At 31.0% G+C, this 25,610-nt stretch overlaps 4 protein-coding genes across 5 annotated transcripts; 2 read left to right on the top strand and 2 right to left on the bottom strand.

Moving 5' to 3' along the window:
• The first annotated feature begins 1,525 nt into the window (after positions 1 to 1,525).
• LOC114368778 (putative pentatricopeptide repeat-containing protein At1g12700, mitochondrial) lies at positions 1,526 to 3,519 on the top strand. Its single transcript, XM_028326033.1, has one exon. It carries the CDS (start codon positions 1,641 to 1,643, stop codon positions 3,279 to 3,281), a length of 1,641 nt encoding a protein of 546 aa, XP_028181834.1. The 5' UTR covers positions 1,526 to 1,640; the 3' UTR covers positions 3,282 to 3,519.
• A 4,133-nt stretch (positions 3,520 to 7,652) lies between these two features.
• Positions 7,653 to 10,487, top strand: LOC114425203 (aldose 1-epimerase-like). Its single transcript, XM_028392016.1, has 5 exons — positions 7,653 to 7,887; positions 7,968 to 8,017; positions 8,882 to 9,008; positions 9,486 to 9,590; positions 9,681 to 10,487. Exons 1-5 carry the CDS (start codon positions 7,773 to 7,775, stop codon positions 10,301 to 10,303), a joined length of 1,020 nt encoding a protein of 339 aa, XP_028247817.1. The 5' UTR covers positions 7,653 to 7,772; the 3' UTR covers positions 10,304 to 10,487.
• A 1,895-nt stretch (positions 10,488 to 12,382) lies between these two features.
• Positions 12,383 to 17,271, bottom strand: LOC114368774 (Down syndrome critical region protein 3 homolog). 2 transcript variants are annotated; one of them, XM_028326028.1, is made up of 11 exons: positions 16,843 to 17,271; positions 16,681 to 16,773; positions 16,455 to 16,519; positions 15,698 to 15,752; positions 14,771 to 14,857; positions 14,343 to 14,427; positions 14,151 to 14,246; positions 13,649 to 13,833; positions 13,483 to 13,571; positions 12,878 to 12,977; positions 12,383 to 12,751 (listed from the first exon to the last, which is right to left on the bottom strand). In XM_028326028.1, exons 1-11 carry the CDS (start codon positions 16,891 to 16,893, stop codon positions 12,707 to 12,709), a joined length of 951 nt encoding a protein of 316 aa, XP_028181829.1. In that variant the 5' UTR covers positions 16,894 to 17,271; the 3' UTR covers positions 12,383 to 12,706. The 2 variants fall into 2 exon arrangements, with proteins under 2 accessions (XP_028181829.1, XP_028181830.1); XM_028326029.1 differs by having other exon boundaries at positions 13,649 to 13,815.
• Positions 17,272 to 17,715: 444 nt separating this feature from the next.
• Positions 17,716 to 23,395, bottom strand: LOC114368773 (phosphoethanolamine N-methyltransferase-like). Its single transcript, XM_028326027.1, has 12 exons — positions 23,276 to 23,395; positions 23,070 to 23,182; positions 21,935 to 22,072; positions 21,553 to 21,690; positions 20,954 to 21,097; positions 20,272 to 20,382; positions 20,026 to 20,167; positions 19,062 to 19,342; positions 18,778 to 18,939; positions 18,610 to 18,663; positions 18,441 to 18,515; positions 17,716 to 18,013 (listed from the first exon to the last, which is right to left on the bottom strand). Exons 1-12 carry the CDS (start codon positions 23,289 to 23,291, stop codon positions 17,915 to 17,917), a joined length of 1,473 nt encoding a protein of 490 aa, XP_028181828.1. The 5' UTR covers positions 23,292 to 23,395; the 3' UTR covers positions 17,716 to 17,914.
• Between the last annotated feature and the right edge of the window lie 2,215 nt (positions 23,396 to 25,610).

The raw sequence follows: 25,610 nt of genomic DNA, 5'->3' as shown, positions 1-25,610 counted from the left end.
TGTAATGAAAATAATAACAATGATTTCTTAAATGTACTTTTATTTTATTTATAATTGTATTGAAGTGGTTTACTTCTAGGATTGGCCAAAGTAGCAACACATGCATGCATGCCAATATTTAGTAATTTGGTAAGTAAATTGCATGAAATGGACAGAATATTGGTAAAGGGTTCAGAAGCTAGGGACCATGATAACCGCGTCATCCTCATAGATGGAGCTATGTAGTAGTCAAGTTCGTTTCAGATATTTGAGACTCCATCCATTATTTCAGTTAATTAGTTTCTCCAGATGCATTCACATGTTCTCTAGTTGTCATTCCATGTATTATATACACGTAATCCAGACATTTAAATAAATTTACAATAATCTTTATATATTTAATATTTAATTTCTTTATGTACCTTTTCATGGTATCATTCATTTTATCATATATACTTTCTAAAAAATTGATGTATAAATATCACCATTGCTTAACAGAAATGAAAACAGATCCAGTGCATTAAAAAGGAGAAAAGAAAGAAAACGGACTTTGAAGCGTTCAAATTAAACAAATATCGTTTGGACAGGAAATTATATTATAGTCCTCTATGTATAGTTATGAAGTATCACTTGGTGTCTTTAAAGATTGTAAGATGTCCATGATATGTATCTTCCTACTTTTTTAACCAGAAAAATCATATATGATTGAGAGTTAAAATTGCTTATTTTGAGCCATTTAAAAAAAAAAGATAAAAAATATATTTCTAAATTGTCCTTTCACCTCATTTCTTCTTGGTTTCCATAAAAAAAACCAGGACCTACTTCCTTCAACCAGTTTTAGGGAATAGTTGCACCCTGAACAAATATGATCTGAAACCTTCTTCTAAAACAATATATATATTGAAATAGGAGGTCATGACTTACCATTGTTATATACTAGAAGCAATATTTTGTTTTAGAATGCTCCAAAACTAATTTTTGGGTGATAATTAAATCTTTCATTTTAAAAGCTCGTGACATTGATAAATATAAAAATTGACTACAAAGTTTATTCACAAAAAAATAAAATAAAGGCAAGCAAAAACATTTTACTTTCTAAATATTTTTCTATAAATTATCCATAATTTACTGGTAACTTCCTTCAATCTTGTCATTACTTTACAAACCTTTATTTATTTTGAAAAACTATAAAGATTTCCCCCCAACACAACAGGTCACATTAAAGTTTACAAAAAATAAAGAATAATAGAAAAATAAAAATATTTTAAATTAATTATTTTTAAACTTAAAATACTTAAAATGTAAATGCTATTTTATGGTGGAGAAAAATAAAATTAAAAGAAAAATATTAATAATTTTTAATCATCGTTACTTTAACTGAATTATTTTTAAATTAAAAATATTAGTATTAAATCATGTTAATGGAAAATTTAAAAAATATAGAAGATGAAAATTAAATATTTCAGACTTAATAATTTAAAATAAAACAAATGTGAAACTTTAATTTTTATAATAAACAAAGTAGATTTAAAAGACTATGGAAGTTTTGTATATGCCCTGCCTTCCATTCCATAAGTTCTTGCATTGGCTTTACGCCGAAGCTGAAATCGGAGAAAACCGAGCTTTGATTTCTCCCCAACAAACACAATCCATTCTCAACAATGTCATTCTCACGAAGGTTAAGGTTTTCTGTCTCTCTTTCCATTCCCAATTTTTCCTCTTTTCTTCAAAACTCCTCACATTCTCACTTTCACTCTCAGCCCCCATCCATTCAAAATGTTGACGATGCCGTTTCCCAATTCAATCGCATGCTGTGTATGCGTCATACCCCACCCATCATCCAATTTAACAAGATTTTAGATTCCTTTGCAAAGATGAAGCACTATTCCACCGCGGTTTCCCTTTCTCACCGATTGGAACTCAAGGGAATTCAGCCTGACTTTTTTACTTTGAACATTCTCATGAATTGTTTCTGTCATATGGGTCAAATCAATTTCGGTTTCTCTGTATTGGCCAAGATTCTCAAGAGGGGTTACCAGCCTCACACCATAACCTTCACAACACTCATCAAAGGTCTCTGTCTTAAGGGACAAGTCAATAAAGCACTGCACTTTCACGACAAGCTATTAGCACAAGGAATTAAGTTCGACCAAGTTAGTTATGGGACTTTGATCAATGGAGTATGCAAGATAGGAGACACAAGAGGTGCCATCAAGTTGGTGAGAAAGATTGATGGACGACTGACTAAACCTAACGTGGAAATGTACAACACAATTATTGACGCCCTGTGCAAATATCAACTTGTAAGTGAGGCTTATGGTTTATTTTCTGAAATGACTGCCAAGGGAATTTCTGCTGATGTTGTCACTTATACTACTCTAATATATGGCTTCTGCATCGCCAGTAAGTTGAAAGAAGCAATTGGTTTGTTAAATGAAATGGTATTGAAAACTATCAACCCAAATGTTTATACCTATAATATACTGGTTGATGCATTATGTAAAGAAGGAAAGGTAAAAGAAGCCAAAAATGTTTTAGCTGTCATGCTGAAAGCATGTGTGAAACCTGATGTTATTACGTATAGTACTTTAATGGATGGATACTTCTTAGTTTATGAATTGAAGAAGGCACAACATGTATTCAATGCTATGTCCCTAATGGGAGTGACTCCTGACGTTCACAGTTACACGATCCTCATTAACGGATTTTGTAAGAATAAAATGGTGGACGAGGCATTAAATCTCTTTAAGGAAATGCATCAGAAAAATATGGTTCCCGGTATAGTCACATACAGTTCTCTTATTGATGGTTTATGCAAATCAGGGAGAATATCTTATGTTTGGGATCTTATTGATGAGATGCGTGATAGAGGTATACCTGCAAATGTAATCACCTACAATTCCTTAATAGATGGATTATGCAAAAACGGTCATCTTGACAGGGCAATTGCATTGTTCAACAAAATGAAAGATCAGGGAATTCGACCGTGTTCGTTCACATTCACTATACTTCTTGATGGACTATGTAAAGGTGGAAGACTTAAGGATGCACAAGAGGCTTTTCAAGATCTTTTGACTAAAGGATATCATCTCGATGTCTACAAATACAATGTTATGATCAATGGGCATTGTAAACAGGGCCTGCTTGAGGAAGCATTGACCATGCTGTCCAAAATGGAAGAAAATGGTTGCGTCCCTAATGCTGTTACTTTTGACATTATCATCAATGCTCTCTTTAAAAAAGATGAGAATGATAAGGCAGAGAAACTTCTTCGACAAATGATTTGTAGAGGGTTGTTGTAAGACTAAAACTATATGAGAACTTTCTAGTTACACGTGAAAAAGAAGATGGACAATGCAATGGGCTCAATATCACTTTACTTTTGATTAAAGGTGATATGTACTTAGCTTCATTTTTTATGTTATAAATATAACAATAGCCAAATGATTACTGTCTTGTTTTAACCATCCTTTTCCTTTTCAATGTATTGTGGATGCTTGCTTTAATGATTTACTCAGTCACTCCTCATTGTTAGTGTTTCAGTTGTGAAACTAATCTGAAACTGACATGATTATTTGAAATGCTTTATCTCTTATAGTTGACTTTGTTTACCTAAAAGCATAGAAAGTGAAACTGAATTTTATTTTTTTCTGATTGCTTCTTGTTCTCTTTTTACAAAACAAAAAAAAATAAGCATACGACAATGCTGTCATGTATGATACAAAAATGACAGTTTTCAGATGTTAAATTAGCACAAAGGATGTGAACATATGGTGAATAGGCAAACAGCTTGGTGAAGGATGGAAGTAGACCCATTGTTTCTCATGCTTTCTTCCTACATGGATTGCCTAGGCCTCTGTTCACATGTTCTAATGAAGGCATTTTAATTTCTCCTGGATTATATCTGCACTAGGTAATCACAACAACTCAAAGAAAAGAAGGCTGGCCAATTCAAAATCATATATTAGTAACCATGCCATTTTAATGGACTCTGGGTGTAAGCCAATTTGCTAAAGTCTGAATTTTTTGTTCCTTTTCGTTTGTGTGCTAACATGTGTTATGTTAGATGATGGGTGGGTGGGTGTTGGCCGGGGGGGGGGGGTCCTCAGTAGTGCTATAAAGTTTAGGCAATTCTCACCTTATAAACTGTTTTTCTGGGGTTGAGTTTGAACCTAAACCCAAATTCTAATTCTGATAAGTTACAGACAAGATTGTTTGTCAGTTTCATTGCTATATGTTAAGTATCAATATCTTTATATGTTAGCATTATTTTATACTGCGGCAAGAGCTTTTTAAGTTCCATTCTCTATCTCTTGGGTTTATCTCTATCTACATTGTTGAGAGTGGTACAACATCGTTTCTTAGAATCATCGATGCACCTTTCCATGACCAGCTCTACTTTGTTGTTGCTAATCAACCTTGCTTGCTTGATGTTCGAATTGATGCAATGTATACAAAGCCTTCCAATCAGAGCAACTTCATTTGCAGACATCAAATTAAAACAGCTATGCTAGAGCCTAGAAGGAAAAATAGCAAGCACAAGGTGGGCTTCTGTATGCTCACACAAGGGTTAGTTGAAGTTGTTAACAGGTAAATTTAACAGTGATTTAGTTAGACATCCTAACCAAATTGAAAGAGAGGGAGAAGTCAGAAGGTATAAATAGGAGGAAAACTATTGAGTTAGATTGGATTTGGAGTGTTGTTGGTTGGAAAGGAGGGGTAGTACTCCTGGAGTTGTGTGAGTTACTTTTTTTCCATGTTTCCACTTGATTCTGCAATCATATTGATTTAGATTCAGGGACAAAAGTGATTTTCAACGTAAGTCCTATTTACTTTTCTCATTTGATTCCTATTACAATCATGGTTGCTTCAGGTCTGTTTATATTTGATTTTTAATGTAAAAATACACCAGGGCTAAGAAATACAAGCATCTATATTTCTTCTAATATTGATATTGATATTGATATTCTAAATCTTAATAAAATTGAAGATATATCATGTAGCACTTTGATTCCTCAGAGCAGAGAGGATTGCAGTGGCAATTCGAATTCATAGTGTAGACATCCAACATGTTAAAAGTTGCATGAGATTATCAGGTCAAACTTGCCAGTTGCCACAACACATAAACATAACAAAATGTCACTGCCAACAAGGTTAAGGTTTTCTGCCTCTCTTTCCATTCCCAATTTTCCCTCTTTTCTTCCAAACCCCTCACTCTCAACCCTCCATTCTCACTTTCACTCTCAGCCTCCATCCTTTGAAAATGTTTTCTCTGAATTCAATCGCATGTTTGCTTGATGAGACATTCACTTTGCGGTAAAAAATGGAAGACAATGGTTGCATCCCTAATGCTATGACATTCCAAATAATTATGTGTGCTCTCTTTGAAAAGTGAGGCTGATAAGGCAGAGAAACTTCTTTGTGAAATGATCACTAGAGGCTTGGTGAAAAGATAAAAGGTCACACACCTCATTTCCATATTAAATGACATTTCTATTGTTCTTGACTTTACATGAATGGTTTGTAAATTTTGTATTTGTTTGATCAGAGTAGTTGGATTATGCAGTGGCCTCACTGCTGCTGATGTTTTTAGCATTCCACATTGGATATGCTGTGACATGTCTCAGTTATATATTAAGTTACATTTCTATTGTTGTTGAATTTAATTACATGAGTGGTTTGTATATCGTTTATTTGTTGGATCAGTGGAGTTAGGCTACACTACACCATGGCCTAACTGCAGCTAATGCTTTCCTAGTTCCATGTTGGATGTGGAGAGTTGATAATTTTTTATTGTAAGTGCATATGATGTATGAAGATTTTGATAATGTCAAAAGATTGAAGTTATTCAACGTTGATTCAAGTCAAAATCAAGAAATCAAGAGAAACGATTCACAATAGTCCTTTATATGTTAAACGAATATCTTAAAAAAGTTGCAAAGGTGTGACTTTAAAAGATTTAGGTTTTTAAATCTCTTATAAAAATTTTAAGTAATTTTACATCTTTGAATTAGAGGAGTTAGGCTACACTACACAGTGGCCTATTTGGAGCTGATGTTTTCCTAATTCCATGTTGGATGTGAAGAGTTGATAATTTTTTATTTCTTCTCTTCATTTTGATTGCCATAGTCGATTAGTCGTATTTTTTTTATTCTGGGTCAGAGATCACAAGTGTTCCCTAATCCACTGGGTCAGAAATTAAGCCCACTCGCGGTGCGTGATTGGCATTGGCCCTAGGGAAATTGAACACGAGTTCTCTCGCTAAATACATTGATGAGGTGTTAATTAACAAGTAGCAACAATAAGGTTGACCATAATATGTGTTTAGTATGGTGTGAGGGTTGGCCACAAATGGGGTGGAAACATTTGAAAAATTAACCCACTCTAACCATAATAAATCCAACACAGTATAACACTTTAAATAATAATAATAATAATGGTTGGCCATCTATTCTATGTGTGTAATGGTTTTAGGTGATAATTTATATATGAGACTCATCTTATTTAATTCGTATCAAAAGAGTTATATAATGAATGATCCAAAATGAGAATATTTCATATTATATTATACGATATATAAACAGTTGGGTAACTTGGGTAACTGTGGGTGGATGAATTATAGTTGGAGTTGTTGTTAATGGGTTTGGATTCTCATCATTTCTTTTATTATTAAGCTTTTAAGAAAATAAATGTCATTCTTCATCATACACGTGTTTATCATTTTTTTTATTTATCTTCTTCCTAAAACTTAAGAAATTGAAGGAAAAAAAATGAAGTTCATATTCATTGTCAATGGAGGAATTGCTGGAGGGGATTGTTGATGGTACCAAAATGGAGAGGGAGAAGTAAAGAGTGGAGCCGAGGGCAGAAAAATGAAAAGAAGTATGACACTTATTTGACAAGATTTTCAGAATTATAACCAATAAAATTGGTCTCTATGGGGACTAAATTATATTTTCCCTAATATTTATTATATTGTAAGACATCATAAAGAAAAAAATGATTATTCTTTTTATAACATATTTTAGTTCATAAATACTTTGACTTTAATATCCTCACATCATTTATAACAAATTAATGATTATTAATAAAAATAAAAATAATCCATTAGTAACATTTAAAAAATAATAAAATTAATTGTATTTAATTCTTTTTATTGGTTTGTGTGATTATGTTCAAAGTGTCTAATAATAATAATAAGATAGAATATGTTTAATTATATATACTATCAAGATAAAACTTTATATTATCGATATATAATCATTAAGTTATAATCATAAAGAAAAATGAGCAGGTATCAATAGTTTAAAATAATTTCACACACGTATCCAAATAAATCATAACTTATGATAAATTTATTTATTTTTATAAAAAAAATTAACCTAAAAATCAAATAAACGATGATATATAAAATTATTTTATGTTTGTAATGTATATCTCATAATCATAAATTATTACCTCATACTATTATTTTTTTTTTAAAGGATCAAATTATTTTATTAATTGAAAATATACAATCTTTAACATAAAATAAAATATTACGTACAAATTAAAGTCAATAGATTGAAGAGGTCTGCATCAATAGAAAGATAATGAGGCATAAAAAATATCACATGAGACAGTTACAGGTGATGAAAGCTGGATATTATATAAATATAATAACCTGATATGACTCACACTATTCATTAGGATTAGTTAGTTCTCCTGTTGTTGTTGTAGCGCTGATTGAGGTAGCGCTGATTCGATCGCATCAGAACATTCATTCACATTCATATCCTCTCTCTCCGATCCCAATGGCGGATGAGAGCCCCAAACCAGAGACCTTCGAACTCAACAATGGAAGCATGCAGGTCCTCCTCACCAATCTCGGCTGCACCATCATCTCCTTATCCGTACCTGGAAAAGATGGTCTTTTTCCGTTCCAATTTTTCATTTTCATTTTCATTCATTGCTATTTGCGTTTCACTCTCTCTCTTTCTGTTTTCAAGGTGTGTTATCTGACGTTGTTCTTGGCCTTGAATCTGTTGAATCCTATCAGGTCCCATTTAATTTTGCTATTTCTTTATATATATATATATATATATATATATATATATATATATATATATATATATATATATAATTCTAGCATTTGTCGGAATGGGTAATTTTGTTATGGCTTGCATAGGCTCGATTGGTTGATTGGCATCAAGTTTCACTTTTCAAAATTCAACCTTTCATGATGAAACAATGGAATGATGGATGACCTATGAGAAACTATGGAAGTGATCCGTTGTGACTCTAACGTGTCTATTGCTATTCTTATTTTGTCAAATTTTATAGTTTTTTTATATTATTGGTTTGTTCAATGAAGAATATTTTGCATAAAATTATTCAAATGATAGTGACAATATACATTACCAAAAAAAGTTGACTTTAATTTCCATGTACTTTCATTATAATTTTTTTACATACATTGTCAACCAATAAAAAAATCTTCTTGTTGGAGATGTTTGGGCCAAAATACTCCATGTAAATAATGTTAAATCCTCGCTTTAGAGCCTATCCTAGTGGTTGTTTAGGCCTATTGAGTCACCTGTTATCGAACTTTAGTCTTGCAAACTTCACACTCGAGATGTTCAGGCCGAGTGAGGGATGTGTGCTGGAAATCCCACATTGATTAGCATTTCAGGTTGACATCTCAGATATGACTATTAAAGTAGTAGTTCCTATAAAAAATCTTTACACTGTCAGTGTACTCTAATTTAATTAAAAATAAAGTTCATCATGATTATGTAATCTTAACTGTCCATGAATGGTTGGTTGGATGATCAAGATTAGCTTTCCTTGCTTCGTGTTTATGTTTATACTTTTCAGTTTTTTCTGATGGTTGATTTACTGAATTTTTGTTGCTTGCAAGCAGAAAGGTCTTGCTCCTTATTTTGGCTGCATTGTGGGTCGAGTTGCTAACCGAATTAAGGATGGCAAGTTTACACTTGATGGGATTCATTACTCTTTGCCTATCAACAATCCACCAAACAGTCTCCATGGTATCAATTTCTATGTTTGCATAGTTTTCCTTGTGCTGTATTTTGGCCAGGAGGTTGAAATGGCCAATTGTGGATTGTGTAGCTAAACCAATCCTTTTGATTATTTTAACATATGCATGTGAACTAGGATCTGATTATAATGGTTATGAAAATGTGAACTCTTATTTTAACATATCTATTTGACTATTTCTTCCATTCCATGAAAATTGACTTTGAAAATAAAGGCGAAGCATGTATGGATTTGTCATGGACTTGGCTAATACAAGATTACCTGTTATTCTCAAGAATGATAGACTACCTGATTATAATGTTTTAGATGTTATTGTGTGTTGTTTTCACTAATAATGTGATTCTGAAATGGAATTTGAAATGACATTAAGTTAATGTTTTCTAAAGAAAGAAAATCACACAATAATCTATGAAGTATGAATTTTGTTTGCTGTTTTCTTGATCCACTGTCCCCTCTCCAAATTTCAGGTGGAAATGTTGGGTTTGATAAGAAGGTATGGGAGGTAGTTGAACATAAGAAAGGCGAAACCCCCTCAATCACTTTTAAGTGCCACAGTCATGATGGAGAGGAAGGTAGTGTCTATTCTGTTTTTCTCCCTCACTTTTAAGTATCATTATGCTCTTCCTTTCCCTTTATTTGGCTTTTGTTTTCTGTTATATAAGGTTATCCTGGGGATATCACTGTTACTGCCACTTACACACTCACCTCAAGCACAACTCTGAGGCTTGACATGGAAGGAGTGCCAAAGGGCAAGCCCACCATAGTTAACTTAGCTCAGCATACCTACTGGAACTTAGCTGGCCACAACTCAGGGAATATACTTGACCATTCAATTCAGTTATGGGCTAATCATATCACACCTGTGAACGAGAATACCGTGCCAACCGGTGAAATCATGCCAGTGAAGGGTACCCCTTTTGATTTTACATCTTTTAATAGAATAGGCAGCACCATTAGTCAGGTTGGACTGGGATATGATCACAATTATGTGCTTGATTGTGGGGAAGAGAAAGAGGGTTTGAGACATGCTGCAAAAGTGAGGGATCCATCAAGTTCAAGAGTACTTAACTTGTGGACAAATGCCCCTGGTGTGCAATTTTACACTGCAAACTATGTGAATGGTGTTCAAGGAAAAGGAGGTGCTATATATGGAAAGCATGCTGGGTTATGTCTCGAGACACAGGGATTCCCTAATGCCATAAACCAGCCAAATTTTCCTTCTGTTGTGGTTCGTCCGGGCGAGAAGTATCAACATACCATGTTGTTTGAGTTTTCACTTGAGTGATGTTTGTTGGAGTGGCATAGCAATCAGGTAGACATCTTGATCTGCATATTATGATTTAGAACCTGAACTTAGTAGGCTTCTCCTGAAATAAACACTTGTTTGTGTTCAAATAATTGAATGATCATTTCATTGTCTCAATTTGTGCTGTTTTATCAATTCTAAAAGTTGACATTATATTGCAAAATGAATCCCTCTTTCTAAGAATCACTAACATCCATCGCTTTGCCGCTTGTTAAATGGAAATTGTTTTGTTTCTTACAATAAAATGTATACCACAAGAACTATTATCATGTTGAGTTTGATTATTACTTCCACCACAACTGCATTTGCTAAAAGGGACTAAGGACTTCTTTTAATTGGAGGTTGAAAATGTGTACAAGCAGCCTCTCTGTGTTGAACATAAAAATAAAAAAATAAGCAGATTTAACAGTGTACATAGTACAGACCATTCTTACTAGACCCCATACCATTTCATCAACGTTGCTGGATTGTAAGATAGGTACACGCATAATATTTTAACAAATTATAATTTCAATTTTCTTAAAATATATATATAAAGTTTTACTTGATCTCAATGTTTTTGTCATTACAATTTTTTTCTTTTGTTTTTATTGATGATATATATATATTCATTTAATCCTTATAGTTTCATCATTTATATCTTTTAGTCTTTATAATTTTAAAATGATTTTTTTAGTTTATATCGTTTATATTTTAATTCTCTCTTCATCTCTGTAGTTTGAAAACAGTTTTTTTAATCTTTGTAATTTACCTTTTAATTCTTTTTTAGTTCCTATAGTTTGAAAGTGATATTTTTAATTTTTATAATTTATATTTTAATTCATTTTTAGACTTTATCAAATAATATTATCAACTAATTTATCGTAAGATAATTTGTAAAAAAAAATTGTTGATCATTTATAATTAATTTGTAGCTAATTATTTTTATATTTTTTTATAATAAAGACTAAAAAGTAAATAAAATATAAATTATTGAAACTAAAGGATATAAATTATGAAACTATAGAGATCAAATTATTAATTTAATTATATATATATATATATATACACTCATGACTCGCTCATAAATTTTTTTTTATGCAAAATGAGTGATTCAATACGAGTAAAACTATAATAAAAAAAACATGTGGACAAGCAAAAAACTTCGATGTCTTTATTTAGCAATGAGTAACTCGATTGACTATCAAGTATTAACAAATAAACTCGTTATTTTATTTTTTTGACATAACAAACAAACTGGTGGATAAGTCTTAATAAATATTGGAAAACAAGTTACAATGTATTCAAAGTTTTTTTTAAGCAGTTTTCAAAGTTTTTTATGTTTCTAAAATATTAAATACTTTTTCATTTAATTTTTACTGAGGTTACATGTACTATTTTTTTATGGTAAAAAGTTATGTGTATTATTTTATGTTTTCAAATTGGTTAAATTAATTATTTAGTCTTTTAATTTATTTTTTAGATTCAGTTTAGTCCTTTAATTTTTTATGAATTTAATTTAGTCCTTTAATTTTTAAATTAATTTAATTTGATCCTTAAATATAGATTGTAAGAAATTATATTTTGTTTCAAAATTGTCACTAATTTTAAACCACCACAAAATGTATATTTCTTAAAAAAATAAACCAATTTTAAAAATTAAAGGACTAAATTGAAAAAAAATAAAAAAATCAAATTAAATCCAAATAATAAATTAGAGAATAAAAAATTAATTCAACCCTTTAAATTTGAGGAACTTGTTCGACAAAATTGATTTTTCATACCATACTTTTAGAATTGAACTTTTCGTCTATAATCAATTGACCTGTTTTCATCCTTGGTTAGACTAACTACTAACATTGTTAACAAATTGAGACGTCATCATCATCCATTACGTGACGTTTTTGTTCCTTGTAGCCTAATGATAAAAATAAATACTCTATTATATTCAATTGAAATAAATTAAAGAGATAAGATTTTTACAACCTAGTAAAAAGTTACATTAAGTTTTAAAATCAAGAATTATCTTTATTAATATAGCACATCGAAATTTAAAAACTGAATTGAAATTAGAATTAATTAAGATAACAATAATATTAAATTTTAGTTACATAAAATAGAAAGGTATCTTCAAATTAATATAATGAGTAGCGTTCTAGATCCACCCGTGATGATTTTTAAAATAACTAGCATTTTCTATCAGAGTGAATCGCTTAGTTTGGATGAGAGACTAAGAAATGTTTGTCAACACATTGCTGCTGTAAATCATCTGGAAACAAATGTTGCAAGTGTGAAGATCGAGTTACATTACATGAAACTTGAGAAATCAAATGTTGCATGAGTAAAGCCATGTTCCATATTGAAATCAAGTCATATTTTGAGAAACCACACAATCAAATCATCTTACTTTGTCCGAATCAACTCTAGCGGTAATGTTTCCATTGCCAGCTGAAAGTTCACAAAAGAAAATTGCTAGTCAGAAACATGTCTTAATTTGCCAGCTTAAAACAAAAATGATACTTCAAATTGAAGATTAATAAATGATCACATATCTAACAATGGACCTGAACCTACCCAGAGTCTCGGAGTTTTGGGGTCGGATTTTTTGTGCAATTTACTTAGCTCTGACTGAAAGCTTATAACAATGGCAACTTTGAACTCAACTGAGAAGGGACTGCACGAAATAATAGCATTGAGATCAAACTTAGTCGATTCAGTATCCAATAATAGCACAAAGTAACTCATGAGAACATATTCATGAAATGGAAAGTGCTAAACACATTGGAGGAGAATCATCGTGTTGGAGAATGTTAGGATCCAATTGCAAGGTATGTGCCTTAAGTCCCTTATGGAAGTATGAGGTTCTAGTGTAGGGTTTATAAGGCTTTGGACTCTCCAACTACAACAGTTAGTTTTTGAGGTTATTTCACGGTTCTTAACAATTGGTATCTCAAACCTTCTACCATGGTATGGAACATGAGTCCCACGCTGGAAGTATGAGATTATAGCGTGGTCTTTATAAGACTTTGGGCTTTCCAACTACAACAACTAACTTCCGTGGTGTGGTGTGGTTCTCCCAAGGTTCTTAACATAGAATCATCAAGTACAATGACCCATGTGCGTGTGTGTGACTCTTGTGAAATACATTGGAGGAGAATCATCATGTAAGGGACACATACCCAGCTAAAGTTGTTGGACAGGTCAAAAGGCGCGGTACTATTACATAAATAGGCAGCGTCATATTGCGGCACACATCTCCATCTGCTATCTGCTAAATAAAAAAGAGAATTAACAGCTTATTTTGAATTGCCATGTATGCTTTAATACAAATCCAGCATCACTTGCCTGTGTTGTTTGAACCAGAGAGGTTTCGGTCACAATTTTCTCCCCGAGAAGAATGGACTCAACTCGAAACAACTGAAGATCAATTGAATGAATTGGAACTGCAGATGTTTCTACAGTTAACTCACCACTAATAGGACCAGACAAAGAACATTGAGTACAGATTTTTCCTGTCACCCGAAATCCACCTATTCATGAATATCTTTGTTGCATGAGCCACATGACCTTTTCTCATTGATGTTTAGTGTTTACATAATACAATTCAACTTTTCAAGTGCACAACTAATGTATCTTTTATTTGCACCGTGAAAAAAAAAAACTAATGCATTTTTTCCATAATATAATCACAAGGTTAATTCAACCACAGAAGATGAAAGCGAGTTACAACTTGTGATGTGAGATATTAAGGCGTGAAACAATTGCACAATTTTTCTTTTCATCAGTCTTTTAACAACACCAAGTGAACATGTGTACTCATTGAATGATTGAAGGTAAATCAACATACCAGATTTTAATTCAGGAAGTAGAGGATGCCTTTGAGTGTCTTGGGTAATGTAAAAGATTGCCATCTCTGGAGAAAGTGGTCTTTGAAGAAGATCAGCTGAATTTTCCACAAAAGAGAGACTAGTAGTTTAGTACTTTATTGGTTCACATGAAAAAAATAAAGAATAAAGATTTGGACCTAACACAATCATACCTTTATCACTTTCAACAATGAGTTCCATTGTTGCTGATAATGATTTATGCAAGTATCCACGAGATATATCTACAGTTGCCAAATACTATAGAGGCTATCAATCACCAACCTTCTAAATTATGTAAAAAAATGAAGAGAAAAAGGCTTGGAAAATGATTTAATTGTGATACTTTGACAATGTAAAAACTTTATACCACTAGTGAACCACATGGCAAACCAAACCTTGGTTACCAAAATGTGGCACTGTCATGTTCAGTGCGTAACTGGGTAACAAAAAGAATTTATACTGGCAGCAGATCAATTTTAAACTCTTCAATAAATGTCACGAAAAGAGATGAAAAACAATATTAGGACTGTAGAATAATAAAAATAATAACTCCATCATAAAGATCAGTTGCCCAATAAAGCACTTTCTAAGAAAATTTTACCTGGATACTAATGTTTGCACCATGGAAAGTCTCATAAAATCTTTCTAAATTTTCATCCCGCTGTCTAAGATTCACTGAGAATGGTATCTGCCATAAAGATTGCAAAACTTACAATGCATGCTAACAAAGAAAGGAACTCAGATATAGCTTACATAAACCAATCTTGATATGCTATTTCAAACTGTGAGAGATTGCAATTAGTTTAGTGGCAAGGTATCATATTTTTATCAAAACTCTGAAATCATATCAAAAGTATTCTAGACCACTTAATAGCATATGCACACATATAAATGAGAACAGACATAAAATATAAAGAATGAAGCAGCCAATTTCTAAATAATGAAATAATCCAAAAGCTAGAAAAATTGATACCATGCTTTGCATGCTAAATTATATACTAATAATACTTTAGTGATTAAACCCTCTCCAACTTTAAATTTCATTGCTTTTACCAAGATGAATTTAAATGAGAAAAGACACATTTGATGGGTAAAATCACACACCCGAAAGAGCTACCAAATACAATGTATCAAACAACTATTAAAGCATCAATTGAAATCTGGCTTACAGTTGGATGCCTGTCCAGAAATCAGATAATGATATTGAAGAGAATTTCACCATAATTAAGTGTGATCCTCTATGAAAATTACATGCCAGTTAAGCACTTAAGCCTATTTGTTTTTAAGCTAATTTTCTTATTTAGATGCTTTAATGATATAAAGTTACCAAAACAAACACAATAAATAAAATAAAATTCTCTTCTGGGTAGCTCAATCTTTTTTCCAGTAGACTGCAGATAAAAGAATATTTACAGGCGTGCAATATTTATCTCAGGAAAAGCCAGAAAATAATTCTACTCAAGTAACTACACAAAATAAAACTGCTTTAAATAGACATTATTTCATTCATTTGCTATTGATACACTACCTCTGATGTACCAGAACCAATCTTTCCAGAAGATTTAACCTCAATGGTCCTATTCCTGTTACAAGCCAATCACAAGAATCATGTATACTTGTCTTAATGTGAGCCGAAGAATTTACAAACATCATGAAGGAATAATTTCATATTTTTTTCTCTAACACCAGTAATCCCCTTACAAGCTAAAATTAGCTATAGAGCATCCTGGATGAAAGTGATGGGTAAAAGGTACAATTAAAACTTTCACCGTGAAAAAAAATTAAATGATATACAGCATACATTCATGAAGGTTTACCCACTTCAGATAAAATGACATGTACTATAAGTGGATTATAGCCAGGGTAGGAAGAACAGACTAAATCCCATTAAAAATTCAGATTGATCTGACAAAAATATGTAGTTATCTACAAAATATGTAGTTATAACTTACAAGGAGACCATATGATTGGTCAATCAAATATGGTAGAAAACATTGTCATCCATTTAGATACACCTCTAGGCCAAAATTTGAAATAAATAAAAGAAAACAATAACAGTGAACCTCTAAATAGGATCTCCATCTTCACAATACTGAATTAATTTGGTCTTTTTGAGGAAACGTTGTATCATCTTTGGATAACTAAAAATCTAAGATACTCTACTCTGATCATCAATTACACACAGAATTTTATACTAAAAAAAATGCACAATTTAGTAATTTCGCCATGAACACACATCAATTATTTTGAAAAGTTATTTGTTCATCAATCCCAAGTAAACTTACACAATAGGGATGGGCTTAATAACACCGTAGAATGATTCAACAACCCCAGCTGATCCTCCACGAACCTTCAATAAGGCATAAAAACAAGTTTCAAAATCAAAAACTCAAAACAACTGACATGATTAAAACCCAATATGAATCCCCCTCGAGCTTCAAAAAAGGAGTGATTTTGAGCATAAAATTTCCATCTTTCCATCATTTTCTGAAGAATGAAACAAGAGGGTACCTGCAAGTTGACGGATCCTTTGACAGTAAGGCGAATTCCATAGTGGGAGATTGAAGACTGAGTTTTGACAACGATTTTTCCTTCCAGAGCTTCCTGGAAATTCAAATCATCAACAATGTATATATATAGAGAGAGAGAGAGAGATGTTGGTTAAGGTTTTACCGAAGGGCGATAGATACGATTGGAACGAGAGAGCTTGAGTTCAACGGACATGGCTGGCAAATCCCCTACTCTACCCACTGAGTTTCAACCGTATTTGGAGATTTGGTTAAAATTGATTAGTAGAATTTTTATATTCTAAATTCTAAAAAGGTTTAGTTATTAGTAGAATTTTTATTTTTTTAGATTTTTAATTAATTTTTTAAACTAAAGAAATTTAATGAGTAATTTTACAGTGCAATATACACGTTGATGTCGTATCATTGTTACTTCATCCGCTTTTAACAATGTTAAGTTTTTTTTTTAATGGCAACAACCAAAATCAAATCTAAAGTATTTATATAAGGACTAAATAAATAGTTTTTAAGTGCACCGGTCAAAATGTAAAATTTGTGTAACTACAAAGATAAAAATGTAAAAAAGAAATATACAAACAAATGGATTAATCCGCAAAGTGTAACACATGGAAATTACATTCTCTTTTGCTTGTGGTTCCGCCGTTCCAGGAGAAATAGGAACAGTGGGAAAAAAATGAGATAAGATGAATAATTTGATAAAGAGAAAAAAATATCTAATAATATGAATAATATTATTGAAAAGATTTTGATTAGATATCTAAATAACATGTGTTACACGCTTTAAAATAAGGAGTATCATGTTGATGATTAAATTTTTCAAAGATAGAAAAATGCACTTGTTACTTCAAAGCGTTTCAAAGCTAAAACCAAACTGGTTTAAGTGTTTAACCTTCTAATTTCTATTTTTAAAACCGCAATTCACAAATGGCTAGATTGTTATATACACACAAAAAACGTTCACTAGGGTGGCCTAATTTGTCAAAGGCAAACAAAAACAGGATATTGAAATCTATTCTAAGCATGGAAACCATAATTAGCAAACATCACATTCAAATAGAAGAGGATGCATAGAAGTTTCGAAAATCTTAAGCTAGAACGCACAAAGATTTTTCTCAGAAGATATAAATAGAAACAAAATACTTATCCAAACTATCATTTGGAAAACTGTTCACACTGAACAAAATATAGAGGCATAGTAAGGCATATAATAAGAAGCATTATTCTTTCTTGGCAACGAACAAGCCCCATATTTGTTCACCATCTGCACCCCGCATCTGCTTGGCCTTCCATCTTTCAGTAATTCCATTGTAGTCTTCCTGAAAACAATGATTCCAATAATGAATGCTTTGAAATTAAAACTGACAAGTAACTAAAAGAGTTGTGCTAATAACAATTGACTCTCTAATATTCTCTTTTCAACACACTTTTTATTGATTAAAATTTCTCTTATTAAATAAAGTTTATATGAATGTCACTAATTTGAGAATTGAACCCCCTCATATTTAATGGGTGCAACATGATTTCCACCAAATAAGAGTACCTGTGTAAGGAAAAAAGTGTGTTGCTAACTTTCTTCTAATTACAAAGAGTGTGTTAAAGAATGATATTAACACTCATCTTATTAACAAATTTAATGCCTAACTAAAATAATCAATTTTCTTAATAAGTTTAAATTAGTTAAAAGAGCCCATATACAGGGACGAAGGTAATAACAGTATGTTCAAAACATACAAAAAATCCCACCTCCGAGAATTCATCAATGAAATCATCCTTCTTGCTCTCAAGGGCATTTAACTCCTGCTGTAGGGTTTTCATGAACTGAGACACAAGTAGTCAAGTAATAATTTTGTTAGTACTCCATAAGGACAATAAAATGTAATTTTCAAAAACAATCTCATGGGTTCTGACATACCAAATTAGTTCGATCCTCGGCAACAACGTCATCAAATCCGGCATTCTCAAGCATCTGTGCATGATTTAGAATACAAGAAGCATATCATGTAAAAGAATTGTAACAGGAAATAATTTCAGGTGTGATAGAGAAGCCAAATGATGACACTAATGATATATGCTAGCATACCTGACAATATGTTTTCATGTCATGGATATGATATCCTCCTTTTTTTATGTACTCAGCATATCCTAATGATGGACTTCCTTCACTTTTGCAGTAATCAGTAATAATAAGTGTACCTCCACGCTTCAACCATTTGTAAAATGATCTGAATAGTGGTGGTTTATCCTGTATAAATCCACACAAAAAATTGCAGAAAATAGAAGTTAGAAATATGAAATGAACTGAAGACACAAAAAGGGTGTGGCATTAACCAAGGAAAGATTAAAAAGCAAGAGGTGGTTCCTTACTTTGATGTGTAACAATGTGTCACGGGAATAGATTACATCAAATGTATTCTCAGGGTATGTTTTTTTAGTGCAATCGGCACATTCAAATTCTACCGAGCATTTGAGTCCAATAGCACGTTCAATAGCAAGAGAAATCACGTTTATGGAGAGGTCAATGCCAACAACCTCAACATCAAAATTTTCAGCCATGTAAATGTCACCTCCTCCTGTACCACAACCAACATCCAGTACTTTTTGGCCAGGTTTTAATCCCAACTTTGCCACAAATTCCTTTGTTGTTTCTGCACATGCATTAAGCACTTGCACTTCAGAAACATAAGATATCTACAATATGATTGATTCCAAAAAATATATTACAAAATAGGTTTAAATATATTTAAAGATCCTAGTAAATGACCGATTTTTATTTTGAGTTCCCAAATAATTTTTTTCTTTGTATTGGATCATTGATCTATCAAAACTTTTATTTTAAATCTCTTCTGTTAGTTAAGTAATTATATAACACCTTTCGAACAAATCTTTCAAAGTATGACATAGTATATCAATTATCAACCAGTCTAAGAATGAGAGATATAATTACAATGAAAACAATATTAAGTAAAAAAAAACAATTCACAATAAAAGGCTGGAAACATAGGACTTCTTATTTCTTTATTTCAAATCTGTTTATTGCACAGACAACCATTGTTCTTTTATGAATCCAAAACATGATGTTGCTAAAGGCAAAGGAAGTGTCATAAAACCTTGTGCCAAGCCATTATTAATATTTAACTGCACTTAAGCTTTATAATGATTTGGTGTTACTTTTACAAAGCACGCATCAAACCTTTCATCCACTCTATGGCTCAGGTAAGATTATAAGAGGACATAATTATTGAGAAAGATCATTCTTCCATGGATCCCTATCTTAATGAAAGGAATAGTCTCTATTGCATAAGAGAGAAAGGAAAATGACAAAACATACCAAGTCCTCCTGTGCTCACAAAGCCTTGGCCAAACACACTCTCATAAAGTAATATATCCTTATGATTATACTCAACACTATCTAAGAACCTCTGGAACCCCCTATCATCCTGTGATCTAACTTTTTTCCATAACCAGCAAATCTGCATGACAGGTTTATTTCTATTTTAATCATATATTGTCAAACAAGTGAATAAACTAAAATAAGATATAATAATTAAAAGAAATAGAAATCATGTTTTGTTACCTGGTTTTGATTCTTCTTATTTCGGACATAAGCTCCAATACATTTACAGCCAACAAGGGAAAGTTCAAAGGAATTCCTGGTGTCATCACTTATATGGCACTCTTTAAATACCTACTTGAACATGAGAAGGATAATAAAAACCACACATTTTTAGGAATTAGAATGATAGTAGAATATGAGTATAGAAAATTAGATGTATGAATAATAACATTTAGGCTTACAATCCTAGATGTGTTTTTTTGGATAAAAAAACATTTAGGCTTGTAGACTGTAGTGTTAGTGTAAATGTTTTACATTCAGGAAAAAAAAAAAAAGTGTAAATCTTCTACACTAACATGACTTTTAACCTAATTATTATAAAATTTGATAAACTTATTATAATAATTAGTAATGAGATGACAATGTAAAAAGTCTTTACTGTGTCACTGCATTGATTATTTATTCTTTGTAAAATTAATGAACATAGACACATCTTTCGTCTTTATCGTCACAAACTCAACCATTTTCTGTTAAATAAGTTCAATTAACTGTCAAAGTACTTTAATATAAATGTAAAAGTATATTTTATCTCCATGAACTAACTAAAAAAACATTCCATATAAAGTTGCTGTCAAACTCATTTTTAATCATGCATTTGTTTGAAAGGTACAAAGAGGGAATAGTAATTACGCTCGGAACCAACCTTAGTGTAAAATCTAGGTTCCCTATAGTGAGTTGGGTTGTATTTTCTCTTGGAATCTCCAGATTGGTGGAAACATGATTCTCTGAAGAATACATATCCACCAACTTTTAACCATTTGATCATCCTTGCAGCTAAATTCTCAACCTGAAAAGAATCAAGGAAAATAATAAAAGCCTTATCTATAAGGAGGATGAGGGAATAAAAAAAAAAAGAGGTAGTGACAAGGAAGCAATGTCACTATTTCTCATCATGTTTTATTTATTTCCAATACTTTACATGAGCTTCAAGTACTTTCAAATTCACCAATAGACGATAGCTAGAAACATCAATACATCATTGTCATCGATTGCAAAAGGAAAAGGACAGAACCAACAGAGACAAAAAGAAGCCACAAAACACAATGTAAATTTAAGGAACACGCTATTTCATATCACCAAATTTAATATCAAAATTATACAACCTGGTCGTTATCACTTGGAAGTTAATTGGAACCATAACCGATTATGTCATACATCATGTTATCTTCAGATTATCTAAACTGATAACAAAACCATGAAAATTTCTACGCTTCAATTTTCTACAGGAAAAAAAAAACTCACCTCTTTATCTGAAAGATACATGAGTAACCAATTTGAGAATATCAGATCAACCGATCCTTCAGAAATATACAAGTTTGGAGAAGTGACATCAGCACACATGAACTTGACATTCTTGTGGTGTCCATTAATGCTTTCATTCTGCATCAAAATGATGTGGGATGAGAAATTAAGATCATTACTCGTTAATACATCACTATTTTTTTTTAGCGGGTAGGAATAAAAAATTATACAAGGATTTATAACACTCACACATCATAATCAATCAATTAAACTAGACCAAGTTAATGCATCACTATATAGGTACGACCAATTTTTTTCTTTTTAAAATTAACAAACATAATTAATGTTCAAATTGTGATTAAATATTAAAAATTGCAGTTACCTTCTTTATAGCACTCTCAATGAAATCCACAGCAAGTAACTGGCCAGCTTTCTTGGCCAATTCAACTGTGAATCTTCCAATACCTGCTCCAAGTTCTACAACTGATTTTCCTTCATATGGTGGTAGTAGGGACAAAACCTATGCGACAAAAAAATAGATGAGTCAAAAAAGCACTCACTCTGAAAAGAAAAAAACAAAGGGTTATCGATAAAGGTACAAGGAGAAATTTTCTAGCCTCTCATGATCTTGCTTCTTATATTAGAAAGGAAAGTTGGCCATAGTATAATAACTTATTGAAAATTTGTCCCTATCAGAATTGAGGGTTACCGTCCTCTAACTAACATCCAAATTACTATTAGGCGCATAGTAAAAGAAAAGGCGATGACCCCTAAAACAAAGAATCCAAACGAGAGATAGAAAGAAAACATTTTTCTTATAGAAAAAGTAATTCATTTGGAGTCTTATAATCATTCACTACATGTCCTAACAATGTCAGCTTAAACAATGAATGTAATATATAAGGATTATTTTATTAGGTACGGGATAAAAAAAATTAAAAAGATATTTATTATATTAAAAATATAAAAACATTTAATGTTATATATTTTTAATTTTGATTTTAATTTCAATACACTGTCAATTTAGCTAAACATAAGCACCATCAACTAATTACAAAGATTAATAATTTTACCATATATGGTCATTTATATTTAAATAATTTAGTAAAAAAAATTGCACCATCAATATATTAAAAACTTTATTAAAAAAGGAATAATGCTAACTAGCATTCTGTGATGCAAGAAAGCATGTATTAGAGTTGAGTTATCGATTCTATCTAAGAACATTCACTTAGGACTGAGGGAAGAGTAAAATAATTAAAACTTAAGCTTTAGACGGACCGAAAAGATATTAATTAGTTATTAATTTTTATAAAGTAAAGAGGTCTTATATGTTGACAAAAAAAGAAGAAGAAGGTATTATATAACTATGACATTGAAAATAAAATGTTGTTTGAAGGCATTCTCTAACGTGAGAAGTGAAGTTGAGAGTAAAATATTTAGAGAAAAAAGAAATGTTGTAAATGAGTAGAGTAATAGATGGAAGTGCAAATAAAGGCTTAAGGAAAGGCACAGACTTCGGGTCTCTCCTCCTTGTCGAGATCAGAGGCGTTGGAATCGAGCATCATTGACTCTACGGACAAGTCCGTCGTATGTTCAATCCAGTAGCTTTTCTGAACGCATCGTTCATCTACGTACGTACAACATTAATTAATCAACAGCTAAATTAATTAATGAAGGATGAGTAGTAATTAGCACGCAGAAGAATGAATTGTTCGTTCACCTTGCACCATCGCCATGGCTGAAGAGAACAAATTAAGACGAAAGAAATGGCTTGTTATGAGTTATGAGCTCAATACTATACTTCTTCCTCCATTTTATAGACACACATTCTTCTTCCTTTTTCTTTTCTGTTTTTTTAACGGGATGAGCCTGGGTCCCACTTTTTTCACCATTTAACCGCACTTCAATTCCTTACATAATACTAATACACACACCGACCCTTCTCATGTTCCTCTATGCCATTCAAGGGCTAATGACATTATCCATATCGGACAAAATCTAACTTTGATATCATATTAAAGTGGAATAAAAGTATTCGAAAGATTTCTTTAAAAATTAATTCATAAAGAAATGATCTAGCCAACTATATAAACACTTATCTTATCATGTTTGTTAACTACTCGATGTGAGACTCTTAACACTTAATTTACACAATCTTATTGTTTTCTTAGTGTATTGGTTAAAAAATTAAAAAATTAAATATTTTTATTAAAATGCGTTTAATTATATGTTAATAAATAAATTACCATGTAGTTCATATCATTTGGTAAACTAGGAATAGCCGTGGTTCCCGTCCCTGGTGTGAATATAACAGTACTATAGTCATCACTAACAACGAAAGTTTACTTAAAAAAACAGACAAGTCCTAAGTAGATAAGCTAAACTGTAAAATCTTGCTACTTTGCAACCTTAGCAAATTAAAACATAAATAAAAAAAATTTTACCCTAAGACTTGCTTATAATTGTTAAAATATTATAAAATTAAGATTTATTTACAATAACCAAAAGTAATCTATATATATAAATCGATTTTTTCATAGGTAAACAGACAAAGTGTCAATTTAACATTGAAATTATTTTAGACACACATCTCAATCACATTTAAATTCTATTAAAATTAATTCCAACAAAATTTAATATAAATAGACATTGAAAAATCAATGATGATGGATATTAACAATTTTCAAGTTATAACAAACGTATCAAATTAATTTGTCACGAGATAAAAGAAAAAAATATAATTATTTCACATCATTATGTTTTTTGTTTGTTTGATTTCTATAAAAGTAATTACAAATAATTATATTTGACACTTATATAAATATATATATATATATATATATATATATATATATATATATATATATATATATATATATATATATATATATATATTTACACATCCAAATGATAGGAATGTGAGATTTCTTTCCTATACATTAGTACATGCGATGAGACGGTAAATAATGTTAATGACAGGAAAAAAAAAAAAAGGAAACTCTTCTTTATAATAAAAAGGAAATTCTTTTTTTTTTACCAAAGAAACTCTTTAGCAAGATGCACGAATATTATAAACTCTTAATAATATTAATAGACTCAAGTAACTATTTTAAAAATGGGTCTTTTAAATAAGATTTTTGTAAAAATAATTTAGCAATCCAAACATTTTAATAAACAAGAAACATATTCAGATCAAAACTTTAGGCGGAAGCATTATGAGATGAGAATACTAACCTTAGCAAGAGCAATGCACTTCTTTTATAGAGTTCTAACCATCACACGAATCTGAATAGAAATGTGCAACAAAATCGTGGGATTTAGTTATTGATATAATAAAAATATTTGCGTATCACCTTTTAATGAAGAAAATATTTTATCTAAAATGGACCATATCATAAATAGATTTTCATAGGAATATTTTAAATTAAAATCCACCTAAAATCAATTAAGCACGTATGCTACTAAAAAGGGAAATTCTATCCATTTCATGCTCAAATTTTGTAAATAAAAAATATTTAAAGAATTTTATATTTTTAAACAAGTCTATTAAACTCTTTAAATTAAATTAAACCTAAAAGATACATTTGAATACCATGTTCAAGAAGGAAAAAAAAAAGACTTACCAATTTCTGTAATTATTTTTGTACATAATATAATGAGATGTAGATGTTTAAATTTTTCTATCTACTAGATAAACTATTTAAATCCTTTATTTTTTTTTACTGAATCCTTTATTATTAAGTGTTTTATTTTGATATATACAATTTTAATCAGAAAAATTACACAATCGTATAATATTATATTGTGTTAACATATTTTATATGTATATGGTTCTATTGATAAGTACATGACAAATTCATTAAATAATATAACAACACATCATGGGATACTAGTGTAAATTTACGAAATAAAATTCCATTACAGATACTCTTTTGATAAACTTGCAGTTTATTTTTATTTTTCTTTCGATAAAACTTTTTGTATCAAGATCTCATCTATTTTTTTTGTGAAAAATAAATGAATAAAATAAATCATTTCAACATCACATCATAAGA

Source organism: Glycine soja, chromosome 9, assembly GCF_004193775.1.
Source record: "Glycine soja cultivar W05 chromosome 9, ASM419377v2, whole genome shotgun sequence".
Lineage (NCBI taxonomy): Eukaryota > Viridiplantae > Streptophyta > Magnoliopsida > Fabales > Fabaceae > Glycine > Glycine soja.
The sequence above is the reverse complement of the archived record's forward strand: the minus strand, read 5'-3'. Positions and strand labels throughout refer to the sequence as shown.